At 39.9% G+C, this 16371-nt stretch overlaps 1 protein-coding gene across 2 annotated transcripts; it reads left to right on the top strand.

Moving 5' to 3' along the window:
- Positions 1-1574: 1574 nt before the first annotated feature.
- RABGEF1 (RAB guanine nucleotide exchange factor (GEF) 1) lies at positions 1575-14543 on the top strand. Of its 2 annotated transcripts, none has more exons than XM_008949810.1 (8): positions 1575-1761; positions 4734-4900; positions 9291-9457; positions 11168-11249; positions 11712-11844; positions 12238-12329; positions 12690-12946; positions 13875-14543. In XM_008949810.1, exons 1-8 carry the CDS (start codon positions 1583-1585, stop codon positions 14271-14273), a joined length of 1476 nt encoding a protein of 491 aa, XP_008948058.1. In that variant the 5' UTR covers positions 1575-1582; the 3' UTR covers positions 14274-14543. The 2 variants fall into 2 exon arrangements, with proteins under 2 accessions (XP_008948058.1, XP_008948057.1); XM_008949809.1 differs by having other exon boundaries at positions 1581-1761; positions 9288-9457.
- Positions 14544-16371: the final 1828 nt, after the last annotated feature.

The raw sequence follows: 16371 nt of genomic DNA, 5'->3' as shown, positions 1-16371 counted from the left end.
TGGAACATTTTTGGTGCTGGCTGTACAGGTTCAAAGGAGGCAGAAAGCCTCTGCTTGAAGTGCAGCATCTGATTTCTTCCTATTGATTCAGGGTGACCTTTTGTCCCTGGATTTGAAACTGATGCAGCTGCCATCCAGAATACTTGAAGAGGAAGCAGAACAACTTGCTTTCTAGTGGCTTGGCTTTGCAGCTGTTTACAAACCTCTCCTAGAAGAATGCAAGGAAAAAATCTTGCTGCTAAGAGACCTCCTTCACTTAGTCCAAGGAAAGCTGCTGAACTTCAACACTAAACAGAACCTTATTTTTAGTTCTAATGTACACAAAGAGCTAGCAGGATGCCCAAGGTAATTGTACCACTAGTGTGTGGTTAAAGCTCTGTGGAACAGAAAGCCCAATTTGTGTGGCTGTATTGACAGGGAGAGTGCAGAACTGGTAGAGAAACTGAGCAGGCTGTTAAACTTTCAGAACATCTTAAATAATGTGCTGGAGGGGAGGGCAGTGTCTTCAAACTGCAGGCAGTGCTGGTTTGAAAAGCTGCTTTTCCTCTTAAAGTAAGGAAGTCCCAAGGGCACCTTTGGGTGCAAATGGGAGAGCAAGAAACTGAATTGCCAAGGGGCTTGTTCAGTTTATGCAGAGTGCTCTTCTGAGGGTGGCAGAAAGAAAAGGGGCTGGATTTGGCAACCCAGACCTGCTTTCCAGTGCCTCGCTGTGATATTTCTAGTGTCTGTGTGTGTCAATACTGCAATCCAAAGTCAATATTTTAATATGCAGGCCTTAAACTTGCTAATGAAGGTGACCCTTTGCTGCTGTTCTCCTGAAAGCATTCCAGCCTTTAGAATTGGAACAAAGTAGTTGCAATGTCCTTGGGAGCCAGCTGGCACGTGGGGTGGTTTCTGTCAAGCAGGAAGAGGAGGAGGAGGGCTGGGTTGTTGGCTCTGCACAGTGCTGGGGTAGGTATGAGAACAAAGCTTTTTGTTGCAGTTGCTGTATGTCAATGCTATAGAGCTGTGCTGTATACAGATGCCCAGCTTAACTCTGAAGTAACCTGCACCTCCTCCACGTTGATGTGCCCCTGAGACACTGATGTGCTGGGAGGACACACTCTGAGGCCAGAGATACTCTACCTGCAGCCTCACCTGCAGGGTTCTTCACAGGGATGGTCTCAGCCTGAATCCAAACCTATTTACATCTCATCTCTTACTCAGTTTCTTTCCTTCAGTGGTAGTTGTAGCTCCCTGTAGTTCTTTTTTCCTGTGTTGCTTCGTGCCTCAGTGACTGGTAGAGCAGTGTGCTGGTGAGCTCAGTCTTGTGCCTTTCTCCACATGTGTAGGTGGCTGGAGGGCTGGTGCTGCTGGCAGGTCAGAGCTATGCAAATATATGCTAATGCTGCAGTTGGCATTCGGGCCTATAGGGTTATGTAACTGCCCTTCCTCCCGCCGTCTTTATTTTGTTGCTATGGAACTATTAAATAATTAAAGCAGATGAGTTCTTTTGAAACGACAAGCCTTCAAAAGGGATTATTTCTAGCAGGCTGTTGCTGTGCTTCTGTTGTTAACGCATTTCTCTTGAAACAGGAGGAAAATGAGCCTGAAATCTGAGCGCCGAGGGATTCACGTGGATCAGTCGGAGCTCCTGTGCAAGAAGGGATGTGGTTACTATGGCAATCCTGCCTGGCAGGGCTTCTGCTCCAAGTGCTGGAGAGAGGAATACCATAAGGCCAGGCAGAAACAGATTCAAGAGGATTGGGAGCTGGCAGAGCGGTAAAGAGCCCTCTAGACCTTTGTCTCTTACAGCAGGGTGACTCCACTAACTACTATTCCTGCCTCCTGTTTTCCAGTCTGATCTGTTCTGGCTCAGTTTTGTCCTAAGTTCTCAAATCTGACCTTTCCACCAGGAAGGAAAATCTTCCTTTTGATGCAAAGATGAATATTTATCACATTCTAATGAAAAGGTTTCTAAAGAAAGACTGGGAAGTAGCAAATGTAAACACACCACCCACCCACCCCAGCCTCTCAACAAATACTTTGACCTGATTTGCATACAGAATTCTGTAATTCTGACTGGCAGTTGGAAGGTGAAGGTGACAATTTTGATTAAAGTGCCTCTCCCTCTGGAGAGCACAGTTATTGTCTTGAATATAGCCAGCCCAAGGGTTTGATATTTCAAGTACTGATTAAAAAATTTATTTTAGTCTTGTCTGTGGTCATTCTTTTAAACTGCAGGGTGAAGCTCAAAAGCATCAAAGCTTTAGCTTTAACAGTTTAGGTAATTTTTCTAAGCATGTATTTTCAGCAAAACAGTCTTGCTTTACTAGTGTGATAAATGCCTTGAAAATGGCTGTTTGAGGAAATCTGTGCTTGAGTGAGAAAATAAGATCAGCTACAACTGATTTTCTCTGGATTTGGGTAGAGAGCAAAAGCATTATCTGCTACCTGAGAAACTGCAAAGCATCCTCTTGTACTAGAGCTGTCCTGTGTGTCACTTCCAGGTGTGAGTTCCATGAGGTCCACTCAGAATTAAGTGCTTCAGGGTGATGTGAGTTCCAGACACAGGAACATCTAGCTGTGCATTAAGAGTTTTCCTTGCAGTTGACTTGAGCTGGCCAAGATGTTTGCTCATATTGACACAGATTCCTTACATACACTTACCTCAGTGTGTTAGTGGTGTATGCCAGAGCTCTCAGAAGTCCAAATGCCCCTTAGAGACGTGGCTGCACTTGAGTTTGGAACCCTTTGGTGACCTTGAGTTACCTAGTGACTTGTTAACCAAGGTTGTTACCCCAGAACAGGGTCCAGTACCTGGTGTGCAGTGAGCCAGTCTCACACTGAGAGGAGATACTCTTGTATTGAAATGTTGTGCAGGTTTGGGTGCTTGGTGGTTCCACCCAGCACCTCTGGGCTGAGTTTTTTTTGTACACAAAGTTATCAATTAGTAAATTTTCCACCAACACTGACTGGTTAGTAATTTGCATGTGATCACAGAACACTTATTCCTACTGGCATGCTCTGTGAGGAAGGGGTTTCACCTGGGCAGGGGTCTTTTGCCCTGTGGGGGTGATTTTTAGTATTGGAATGAGGCTAGTTTATTTAAGGCTAGTACTAATCATTGTTTAGCTGACCACACAAAATTTACACAAAACAACACAATCTCTAAGTGCAGATGGTTTGTATATTTTCCAGGATGTTTCTTCTTCAAGGACAGCCAACTCTTGATATGGAGTTCCTTAACTAATCATTTCTGACAACCCCAAGGATGGTCATTGTGACCTAATCATCATGTACCTTTTTATCTCTTCCTTCATATATGCTAATAGTTACCAAATGACTTGGTTACAATTCTTTAGGCCTTATTTCACAAAGGCTTATCTTGTTCTTTGTTGTTAATAGACAACAAGGCCATTGGGGGGAAAAAAAAAGAAGGATTAAAAAAAATAAAAGGCATTAAGAGCCCTGCTCACATCAGCCTGCCTCAAGAAGGTGACATGTGGAAGCTCTCTGAACTTGAGCTGAGTCCAAAGGTTTCTAAGTTTCCCAGTATCTCACTACCCTAGACCCTCTTACCTTTGGCCTTGAAGTAGTTTGTTAGTTTTTAAGGCTCTCTTTACTGTCTGACACTGGAACAGATTGTTAACCACAAAGAAAGGCAGAAGGAAGTGCTTGAGACCTTTTCTTGCCTAATCAGAAGGTGCCAGGTGACCTGTTGAGTACAGTACTGAGGACATGTCATTTTTTTCCTCTGCTATAAGTTTGGCTTAAACACTTAATAATATTTAAATATTAGAGCAGCTAGTTATGCTCTCAGTCTTATAACATCTATGTACAATAAAATGGGGCATTTAAGGAATTCTTTACTAAATAACTGATCAGTAGGGAGGTGCTAAAGGAACAGAGAAGGTGTGATGGTTGTAGTGAACAGACTTGGTAGTCAGCACAGGTAAGAGATAGTTCCTGCCTCAAGAGATGACAAAAGCAAAACCATTTATGGCTCATCCTGAGCTGGGTGGATGTTCAAAGAAAATTGTGCTGCCTCTTACCATCTTGAAGGGCAATATAATTTAAGCTATTTTAAGCCTTCTGCACAGGAAGAAAAGTAGCCCTTGAAGGATTAGTGTGTTTGTCCCAGGACTTTGTACATGCAGATTAAAAGATGGGCTTGGTCTTTGCAGAGCAGCCATCAGTGTTGCAGTGGTTTGCCCCATTCATTCAAGCAAGCCTGTGTATTACCAAGATTTGAAAACAAAGTATGTCAACAATGATCTGTTTCCCAGAGTATTTCTGAGATTGTGATGGGGTGTTTCACTCACTCAGCAGCAAACCAGTTTCTGTCTCCAGTAGGATGGTGAAGGATTGCCTGTGGCCATAGGTCATGAAACTCTGAACATGATGCAGGGAGGAACACGACTAAAGTGATTATTGGAAGTCCTCCTGCAGTCCTTCACCTCACCTCTAGCTTTGTGGAATTGAGGGCTGTGACATGAGGGGAAGGTGACCATGATTATACTCCAGTCTTTTCCCTCTTGACTTCACTGGTTAACCCTCTCCATCTTAAACTCTCCCTCACTTTCCCTGTTGCAGCATGGGAAGAGCAGACATAATGGAGTGGAGGTGGGGTAGGAAGCAAGAAATGAAGATGAGCAGCATGTCAAATGAGTAATTACTCTGTTGTGCAGGAAATTAGCTTATTTGTGCTGGTTTTAAGCACTTAAATTAGACCTACATTTTTCTAATTCCAGGCTTCAGCGTGAGGAGGAGGAAGCATATGCCAGTAGTCAGAGTACCCAAGGGGCACAGTCACTGACCTTTTCAAAATTTGAAGAGAAGAAGACCAATGAGAAAACACGAAAGGTCACTACTGTGAAGAAGTTCTTCACTGCTTCTTCCAGAGCAGGAGCTAAGAAGGGTAACTTACTCCTTTGCTTTTAGTTCTGTACAACATGTTAAGTTAAAAAGTATTTTTCATAGCTGCATTGTACTAAAAGGCAGAGTAGTGCTCTGTGACTTTAAAAAGTTGAATAATGATGCTTCTGGAGAGCAGCTGCTATGTGTGAAGACTTTCTGAAAGCCCCAGATAGCCCCTGAGCACCATGTAGCCACTTGCTCATTCTTCCTCCTGCTCTGATGGGGTGGGGAGGAGAATTGGCGTGGGTGGGGAAGTAAAACTTGTGGGCGAAGATAAGAACAGTTTAATAATTGAAATATAATAATGAGAAAGAAGATAGCAAAAAGAGAAAGAGGGAAAAAAAAAAATCAAGAAAAAAGTGATGCACAGTGCAGTTGCTTACCACCTGCTGACTGATGCCCAGCCCATCCCCAAGCAGTGACCAGGCCCCTCCTGGCCAATCCCCCTCATCTATAAGGTGGGTGTGATGGCCTCTGGTGTGGAATATCCCTTTGGCTAGTTTGGGTCAGCTGTCCTGGCCATGCTCCATCCCAGCTCTTTGTGCACCTCCTTGCTTGCAGAGCGTGGGATACTGAAAAGTCCTTGACTTGGGACAAGCACTATTTAGCAACAACTAAAACATCAGTGTGTTAGCAACATCATTCTCATACTAAGTCCAAACCACAGCACTGTACCAGCTGCTAGGAAGCAAATGAGCTCCATCCTAGCTGAAACCAGGAAAGATGCACATTCTTGCTAGATTCATGAGTCAACTGTGGTGTGGTACTGTGGTTTAGGACTTAAAAGGGAACTCTTCCTGAAGAAAGCAAAAAAGGTGCTGGCTGTCAGTCACCTCAGACAAACTGATAGGTCTAAGTGTGGTAGAAGTTCTGATGTGAAGTATCAGAGGGTGCTGCCATAGTGGATTACTCCAACAGCTTTAACAGGAAAATGGAATGTGTAAGCAGGGTGCCTTTAAATGAGAATAAATCTGAAAGGAAACTTGTAGTCTTTATGTGTATGTGGGTTGTGAATATCAAGTTTGTGTTTATTCTACAGCATGTGTTACAAGTAAGAATGATTAATGGTACTGATGTCTTTGCATAGCAATAGCTTACACAGGCAAAAACCAGAAAATGCTAGACTGTGGAGGAGGCATTCAGAAGAAAAAGCACCATGAATGTGCCTTAGCCTTGCACACAATGCAGTACCTTAAGTTCTGACTATGGATTTCATTTTGAAAATGATGCATGGGCAGCAGCTGGCTAAATGAGGCATTCACCTATGGATTAAGAATATTTTTTTACATTCATTCTTCTCACCTTCCATATTTTCTTTTTGTATCCCACTCCCCATCTCTCCTGACATGCTCCTGCTTTTGGTGTCTTGCTTGCTTTTGCATTTATTTCAGTTGCTCAAGAGAAAGTCGTTAAGCAAGGACAGCTTGGGAGGGAGCGAAATGCTGATAACATTCTCAGGGATTTGAAGGAAATTTTTACTCCCTCCTGGGAACTGGCTTCCCCTACTGAAGGTAATGCAGTACAGCTTGAGCAAGCTGTCTGCTTGATTTTAGTGAGCTTGTTTCTTAGCTGGGCTTTGCAAAATACAAACTAGGGTTGTGCCAGTTATGACTTGTGCTGTTGAATATGAGGATGATAAAAAACTCAAAAAAGTTTGTCATCTTAAAGTGAACTTGCATCTCTAAACCAATTCTTTGCTTTTTGGTAGGGAGAGTGTAGGAATAAAGGTGGAGCTTCTGTGAACTCTACCACAGCATGACATTTGAAGAATTAGGCAGTTTAAAAAAAAAATAAAATTCCAAGAAGTAGCTAGATCTTGTGCTGCTTCATATTATCAAAAAATAATTCCAGGCTGCCATTATAAATATTATTACAAGTCAAAACTACTTCAGTTTAATAGTTCACACTTCAAGAACTTTTGCATTCTCCAGACATCTCCAGATGTATGTTCTATTAAGCAGGAAGACAATTTTATGTCAAGAGAAGACAGACTGGTTTCAGTGAAGCCAAAAGGATGCCAAAACCCTTGATGCAAACAGCTTTAGGATCTTGTCCTGTGTTATTTGTTTGCAATCCTGCCATGTTCTGCTGACTAAAGAAACTGAATGATGTATCATCCTTTATTTTGGAAATTATATGAAGATGGTGGTGAATGGGTGTGTGTAGTAGAGCTAATGACAACACTGTTTTTATATTCTTCACTTGGACTCAGGTCCATGACCATGGCACAACCATAGTGAGTCACTGGAGTGCTAATGTTCTGCTGTGACAGCTAGCAGTTTTGTAGAGTGTCTTGAGAAAGATTTTAATAGTGTTTTTTTCAAAAGCTGAAAATATTTTGTTGCTCAAAGTACATTTGCTCCTGCAGTCCTTAGTAATCAGTGTGTATTGAACAGGTTCTTTTGGCTTCAATCAGGATTTCAATGCAGAGATGAATGAAGCTGCAACATTTCTGAGTGGCTACATGGAGTTCTCCATGTGGCTTGTTAAAAGGACAGTTAATTCTAACACTCAATTTTTTGTGATGCCTACAGAAACAGTAATCTGCCTCAGTTGTCTAGATCTCTCTAGGAACTAAAAGAATTACCTGTTTTAAATCTGTGATTAAAAAAAAAAGGAATCAGATTTTTATTCCTTAAGGTCAAAGAGCAGTATAAGGTTCCTGATTTTTCTAATACAGTGAACTCAGTGTTAGAAATAAGTAAAAAAAAAATCTTGGCCTGTTCTTTCTAGTGAAGTCAGCAATTAATTGTGGAAAAAATATCTTCTACCCTTTCAAAGGTGGACCTGCTTTCTTTTTTTATTATCTCAAACCTGTGCTCTCTACTTATTGGTTGTATAATACCAAATGTGACAAATTTAGATCAACATCTAGTGATGGTTGCTGTTCAGCTTGGATACTGTACAGGCATTCTACTTTGAATCTTAGGTATAAAGAAGAGTGGAGAAAATCCTCTCTGGAAAAAGTGCTCTTCTGTAAATAGAAAGGAGATTGATTTGCACTTTCTATCTTGATTGCTGCAGCTGGAATTTAAATATTTGCAAAACTTTTTCCATTCTTATCAGTCAAACACAATGAATGTTCTAATGGTGCCTGACCAAATGATTACCCAGAGAAGGTTATGCTGAAGTGCAGTCCTGTGCTTAGGTCAAACGATCAGTGTAAGTCACTAGATCATACAGCTTTGAATTCATTATAGAGCTGTATCTCTTTAAAAGCAAATAACAACAAACCAATATGCCACCTCTAGTCTAAAACATGCCAACTTAAACATAGTAATCCCTTTGATTTCCTTTTATTTTGGAGTTCCACATGCATGCTTCTTGAAACAAGGAATTTGGTTTTGTGCATGTTAGTATTTTCAGGTTAAAGGGAATGTTGGTATCATGTTGACCATGAGTATTTTCATGTTTTCTGTCTCTTTGCTGCTTGCTTTTCATCATGTTCATTTACACCATCTCTATTCAATCCTTCATTTTGAACAGTGTTGGCTGGCAAGTTGAAAGGTGGGTGAACAAAACTTGGGTAGTGAAGGTGTTGGACCAGTACAATTAACTTGCAACCTATATACTTTGGATAATCAGATGTGTTTGTGTGGCAAACCCCTGTGGTTGCAGCTGTATAAACTTGCATCCAGTGCTGTGTGCAGTCTGTGTTCCTACCTCCTTCTTGAGTGCCAAGCAAATCCTTCCTTGGACAGATGTGATGCTTCTGCTCTTGCTGAAACACCAATGGCCAAGTTCTCATTTACATGGCAGGTGTGATTCTGTGGCACCTGCTGCCTAGCAGAGAAGAGCTGCTGCATTTGCACCAACCTCATGCTCCCATTCCTTGTCCTGTGCTGCTGCTCCTGTGGGAGTCAGCCTGGGGAGCTGGTCGAGCTGAAAAATAACCCCATAAAACCCACTGATTTGCCCCAAACTGGTACTCCTTGAGCTGGTTTGAACCAGCTGAATGAATAATTGTGTTGTTGCAAGCTTTTTGAATGTAAAGGTGAGGGAGATGGAAAAGGGACCACTCCATTATCTTAAACTGCAGCAGAATCCCAGCTGGAAGCCTTGATCTTATATGGAGATATCTCACCTGGGAGTGAAAATGTAAGAAACTCAAAATCAAACTCATGTTACATGTGATTGCTGCTATAAAAAGGCCATTAGTGTAAATGGGTATGTGGCTATAAATGTTTCACTGCAGTGGAATACTCAGTTTTCTAGAGTTCTGTTTAATAACATCCAGCATTTCTCTGGTAAAGTTTGAGAAATCAATGCTAATTTGTCTGCACAGTTGAAAAATAAAAAACAACCTGAAATTTTAAGCTGTGTTAAACTCTTCCTGAATTCATCCACCAGTGTAATAAAGCTCATCTGATGTGCCCAACTTTTGCCAGCAGAGATCCAAGAAGCCAAGGCTCCCAGCCCTTCTATAAACAGGCAGGCCAGCATCGAGACAGACCGAGTGTCCAAGGAGTTCATAGAATTTCTCAAGACCTATCATAAGCCTGGACAAGATATCTATAAGCAATGTAAACTGTTTTTGGACACAATGAATCATAAAAGGGTAAGTTTTGCATGCCTTTTACATCAATAAAATGGGGAAATGAGGGAGAGATGGAGAAAATGCTGCACTTCTTCCAGCAGTTTGGGGTTTCTATGTTGTTTTCTTCTGAAGTTCTCCACTGATATACGTAGTCAAATGAAAATTAAATTTTGAGTGCCTGGATTTTGGTATGGTATGTGGCCAAAGAAGCCTTCCAGCCCCAGCATCTTGGGTATCTTAAGAGAACTTTCCTTTACATCCCAAATAAATTAGTTCTGAATAAATCCCACATAAATTAGTCCATTAGGAAAAAAAGTTTCTAGGCAAGTATGACTTGTGGAAATGATATAATGAGTTTTTAGATATCTTAAGTCTAAAAAGCTATATAAGCACCATACAGTATTAACCCAGACATCTCCTTTTCTTTGTGGAAGGAAAACTTGACTCTGTTTTTTTTTTTAAATGTAGAATAAGGGTTATATCTTCATTCTCCATGAAAAAAAATTAACATTCTTGAAATGTTAATGTGTCTGTAGTGCCACCTATGGTTGAAATGAGCCAATAAGCAGCACACTTTTTTTTTTCTTTCATCTTTCCCTTACCTTCCTTATTTTTTATGTAGTTACTCAAATTATGTCCTCAAATTGGACTGGAAATGAAATAAAGTTCTGGTGAAATCTTACATACCCTCCACTTTGAAAACATCTTGAGGTTGTTGGTTTGGATTTTATTTTATTTTTTAAGAACTGATTCATTCTGAGCATAGCATTTATGGAAATACTGTGGTGTTATTATTGGCTATAAACACTGAAGGTGCACTCATTTCCTAGTTACTTGGTCATGTGTGCTAGTCAAAGTCTTCCTCAAAACACACCATTTGGTACTACATGTAAACCAGGCCTAAAGTGCAACACTGCCACCAGAGCTGAGACTCTGTGTTCAAGGTAACTTGTCTAGCTTTTGGCCTTACAATTCAGAAGCTAAGTGCTCTCTCCACTTTTTTAATCCATGGTTTTATGTGGCCATTTAATGATGAAAAGTGACTTAATTGGTGAAGTTAATTTTAACCCTTTAAACTTCCATTATGTTCTTTGATAGCTCAGTTAATACCCAAGAGGCAATGTTGTTTCATTTCACAGTAACTTCATCATTAGAAGTGTTTATGGTATAGTCTTTCAAATTATGACTTCTGTTCTTGGTTTTTTTTTATATGCTGTATATCATCTTCTAAAGAGTTAGAGACAAAATTTGGAGCAAGCATCTTGCTTAGAGCAATGTTGTTTCATTTCACAGTAACTTCATCATTAGAAGTGTTTATGGTATAGTCTTTCAAATTATGACTTATGTTCTTGTTTTTTTTTTTATATGCTGTATATCATCTTTTAAAGAGAGACAAAATTTGGAGCAAGCATTTTGCTTAGATTGTCTACATGGTTTTGTTGTGGTTACTCAGGGATGTGTCTGTGGAAATGGCATCTGTCCAATTCCATTGCTGATATACTACTGTTCAGCAAAGAAATGTAAGTCTTTCACATGGTGAGGAGCCAGTATGTCTTGGTTTCTCATATTTTTAGGTGTAGCTTAGCCAACATAAACAGCTCTGACAATATGTTTGCATTCTCAGAGTGTTACTGCAGCTGGACACTTTGGATAAACAAAACCAAAACATCAAAGGCATTGCTGCCAGTTCTTCCACACGTGCAGACAGACTTAATCAGCTTTCTGTTACAGGACTTGAGTATTGAGGAGCAATCTGAATGTGCCCAGGACTTCTATCAAAATGTAGCAGAGAAATTACAGACACGTTGGAAAGGTATCATGTTCCTCATGTCCTAATGCTGGAAAAGTAATGATCTGAGGATAAAGCCTCTTGTATTTTCAAGTGAAAACAAAGAGGTTCTAACCAGCTGTCAGAAACACTGTTTACAAATCCTAGTACCACAGAACTATTCTTAGCAGCTCCAGTTCTGTAAAGGTTTGCAGTCTAAATTACTCCTTTTTGCAGGTTTTCCTTAAACTCTCAACTAAATGTGGTTCAGTCATTTTCATTTCTTGTTTTAAATTCAGTACCATTGTTTGAATGCACAGCCTCAGCCCAATTAACAGGCTGGGAGCCATACCTTACACTGTAAGGCACCAGAAGCCAGTGAGAGGGGAGTGTTTCTGTTGTGAGCTGCTTTTATGTGCCTGGTATGTAGGCACCAAACTGATAATCTACCAAAGAACCCCAGAGTACTTTATTTACTGTATTGGGGATGGGATTTGTACCTTTCAGTGCCTCCTGAAAAAGTTGAGAAAGCAATGGATCAGATTGAAAAATACATAATGACTCGACAGTATAAATATGTCTTTTGCCCTGAAACAACTGATGATGAGAAGAAAGATCTTGCTGTCCAGAAGAGAATCAGGTAAGGCTTTAAAAGAAAAATCACTGACTAATCCACAGTCCTGTAAATGAGCTCTGAATCAAGCACATTAAAAATCATTTGCTGTGCACACAAAATAGCAAGTTTTTTAACCAAGTCAGGGTTAAAAACACTTTAGTTAAGAAACAGAAGGAATGAATAATGAAAGCTGCTGCACTAGTAAAAGTAATTGGTTTGCTTTTGTTAAATTACAGCAAAAATAAAAAGTATTTTTTTCTGGAAATAAATTACTTCAGTGGAATAAACTAGTCTATGACTGGAGCTGTGCCTCATTTACACAAAGCTTTCCTTGTGCCTTGAATTCAAGGAGCAGCTGGTGTCAAACACCTGAGTACTACTGGCACAGAGTAGTTTAACATCTTTTCCTTGTTGCAGGGCTTTGCACTGGGTCACTCCCCAGATGCTGTGTGTTCCTGTCAATGAAGAGATTCCAGAGGTCTCTGATATGGTGGTGAAAGCAATCACAGGTTGGTGAATGGTGATGTGAAAAGTAAAGCTGTAAATGTAAACATCTGTTGCTCAGATTATTTTCTATGTTCATCAGAAGGGGGTCCAGGCTTTTAGATTTGCAGTAGTCTTTGTGGTATCAGACTGGAACATCACCTGTGAAGTGGGAATAATTCTTCTCTCCCAGAAGTATTTAGGTTTACCTATTTGAAATACTTGGACTGAACCAAGACAAGGCTGAATGAGCAGATACTTTTATGGAACAGCAAGCACCACAGATAAAAATGATGCAATATTAGGATTGTCCAGTAAGAGTCCTACTCATTCAGGTGACTGATTTAATACAGTTTTAATGATCTGAGAACTTTTTTATCTTGCAGATATTATTGAAATGGATTCAAAGCGTGTCCCTCGTGATAAACTAGCATGCATCACCAAGTGCAGCAAGCATATCTTTAATGCTATTAAAATCACAAAAAATGAACCAGCTTCTGCTGATGACTTTCTTCCAACACTCATATACATAGTTTTGAAGGGGAACCCACCCCGTCTGCAGTCAAACATCCAGTATATAACACGCTTCTGTAACCCAAGCAGGTTAATGACAGGAGAGGATGGCTACTATTTCACCAACCTGGTAAGTGCAGGAGTGTTGGTGTTCTACACAAGACTGTCTTTTCTTTGGATGGAGGAGTTTCCAGTAAAGACAAGCACAGTGTTAACACAGAATCAAAATAAAAACTAATCCTCAAATAGGAGTTGAGGTTACGTAGAATACAGCAAACTCTTTTTACTTTGTATCTCCTCTCTCTTCCTTCTCTGCTTTCCAAACCAGACAGTGTTTTACTTTATTTATAATATGAAACCCTTTTTGTGAACAATTTGATGCTAAGACTTGGGTGTATTTTTATTCTCTAATGAGTTAAGTACTTTCTATTCCTAAAACCCTGAGTTTGGACTGTACAGATGTTATAGATGTGGAGTTGCCCATTTAAGCCCATGAGAGTGTCTTTTGCAAGGACTGCAGAACCAGGCCATTAATGTGTGGAGGTAAACAGGCATTTTAAAGCTTCCACAGGAGACATTTAGTGGTGTGCTGGTTTATATTAGGAAGAATTATTATTATTATGAACTTCATTTCATGGTAAAGCAATTCTCAAGGGGAAATGTGCCGTTGAATGAAATACATGGAATGTTAGAAATTCCTTTTAGTAGGAGGAAGGTGTCCACAAGGTAAGATGGGCATTAGACATTGTCTAGTGGTCACATTCTTTCTGTTTTCTCATCTCCAAAATGCAGTGGCCCTGAAGTTTGTAGGACACATTATCCAGTGAGGCAGTTCTGTCCAGCTGAAGTGGTGTCTCCTGTCTCTTCAGTTTCTTCAAACTTTAAGGAAAGAAGCATATGAACTGTCTGTTATAGTTAGCTTCTAGAGGCAAAGCTCTTTAGGAGCTATCTGCTGAGGCATTAAATAAAATAATCTGTTGCTGATCTAATGGCAGGATAAGAAACCAAACTTGTACATCCCAGCTTGTGGTGATACTCCCTCTGTGTTTTGTTTGCAGTGCTGTGCTGTGGCCTTCATTGAAAAACTGGATGCTCAGTCTTTAAATCTAAGCCAAGAAGATTTTGATCGTTTTATGACTGGTCAGACGTCCCCAAAGAAGCAAGAACCTGAGAGTTTTTCATCTGATGTGTGCCTGGGTGTTAAGCAAATGTATAAAAACTTAGACCTCCTATCTCAGTTGAATGAGAGACAGGAAAGAATTGTCAGTGAAGCCAAGAAGCTTGAGAAAGACCTAATAGATTGGACTGATGGAATTTCAAAGGAAGTCCAAGATATTGTTGAGAAATATCCATTAGAAATAAAACCAAAAAGTCAAGCCTTAGCAGCTATTGACTCTGAAAATGTGGAGAATGACAAGCTGCCCCCACCACTGCAGCCTCAGGTTTATGCAGGATAATTATCAGTGTTAATTTTGAAAAGTATTCTTTTCCTCACCTAGTACTATTTGCTACTTGGGAAGGGAAGTAAATTTAAGGCTAAAAATCAGATGAGCTTAAATCAGTACATTTTTAAAGGTACATTTTTTTGGTTAAGTGTAACGAATTGTATTTATTTTAGTCAAGTAGATTTCTATTAGGCTTTTGTGGGTTTTTTGAACTGAATTTCAATTTTCTACACAAACCAGTGTAATTTTTAAGCAACACTAGTCCATTGACATCTTTCCTGAAAGCTTCCTTCTAGGCATGCACTTGTTTTTAATAATTAGCTTAACTTGAATTCAAGTTCCAGCAGAAACTTGAACGGTACCAACATCAGTCTGAATTTATTCTGTAGCTGTAAAGATGACATATATATTGTAAAATATGTAAAATTGTAAATAGGTTTAAAATCTAATATCTCAGCTGTGCATGATATCTTGTGTGTGAGTGAAAACATAATGTTCATTTGAGCACCTTTCAGTTATACCACGTTGCAGTATAAAGGCAAGTACACTGGCCATGTTTCAATAAGCTGGATGGTGTAACTGATGATGTACAGTCAGAGAGGACATTGTTGTAATGGTTTGAAAACTTGACACTCCTCTTGAAATCTGCTCTGTAAAAGAAAAACCACCACAGTGCTATTTAAAATGACATTTCTTCATGTAAATGTTCTCTCTGCTCTTTCAGCACTCCCGCTAGCCCTCAGTGGTGCACAGAAATGCTGATGTTACTACTTTTGAAGAGAATGTTGAGTCAGGCTTCAGAAATAGGAAGAAAGACTTGTATGAAAAATTGCATCGTGTGGAACAAAAAGGGGAGGGGAGGAGACAGTGCAAGAGTTGCACCAAAAGTGGCGTTCTCATTTGGTACTGCCTAGTAACTCCCATCAGTAGGCTGGGTCTTGATTTGCTTTTTTGACAATCCTGGTAAATAAGTAAGTTCATATAATTAGAGGCTGCTTTTTAGAAGCATGACCCATTGCTTGGAGCAGAAAAGTGCACTTTATTTTCACAAAACATCAGTCTTCTGATCTTTAAAGACCCTCTTTAGGAAAGGGATTTAACCTTGCTGAAGCATCAAAGGCCAAGGTAAATATGGCTTTATGTCACTAAAAGTTTAGATTGGTGTATTTAAAGTTAATAATAGCTCACTCTGCAAAAAGTAACCTCTTGCAATATACATTTTTATGCCAGGGAAAATTTTATATAAATAGATATATATAATTTTAAATATCTTCCAGTTAATCTAGGCTGCCATCACTTCTTTGTGTACCTGAGATATCTAACATAAAGCTGCTTAGCTCACACTAGTTTTAAGCAATGTTAAACTCTTACCATCCAGGAGGGAAGTACCTACCTCTTTATCATGTTCCACTGCTTTGAAAGCACTCCTATTTTAAATTTGCACTGCAATAATTTCAGACCACAACTGTGATTTGTCCCTTTTTGTCAGATGTATTTAGCCTTATGAACTATGCACTCCTAGTGTTTCAGAGAGAACCAGTTCCCCAAAATTCCACTGCTGAGGTGGAGCAATGGATTGAATGATCATAAGAGAGTAGATTATTTAATCATGTGTCAGTGCACACAAATTGCTTAGAATCTGACCAGCCCTTGCAGTTACAATACTGCAAAGTCTTTCCTTTCCTCATAAACACTAGGTGCTAATTCTGATATCCAGGTACACGTTTTCCTGGGGGGAGGGGGACAAACTTTTAGCTATTGTGTAAATTGCCATGTTTAAATAAAAGTGTGTACCTTATGGCCTTGTTAATGAGTTCCTAACCACCTCGCCACTGCTTTTTGTTATGCTGTCAATGATTAATGTGAATATAATTGTGACTGCTGCTTCATTCAGTGTTTTGGGAGGCAGAATTTTTAGCCATTCAGGTGCAAGTTTAGGTAACAATGTCTTTTTCTTTGCAGAAAGATCATTGTAGTGATTAAGTACTTAAGAACGACTTGCTGGTGCACTTGTACTAAAGTGTCTCTTATTCATATGCCATCTTGTTATCAAGCCAGTAAAGTGGGAGTGTTTTGAGCAAACAAAGCCTCTGAATCCCCCATAAGGCAG

Source organism: Merops nubicus, unplaced genomic scaffold, assembly GCF_000691845.1.
Source record: "Merops nubicus isolate BGI_N331 unplaced genomic scaffold, ASM69184v1 scaffold5031, whole genome shotgun sequence".
Taxonomy (NCBI): Eukaryota; Metazoa; Chordata; class Aves; order Coraciiformes; family Meropidae; genus Merops; species Merops nubicus.
Note: the sequence above shows the minus strand (reverse complement) of the source record. Positions and strands in the feature narration are given on the sequence as shown.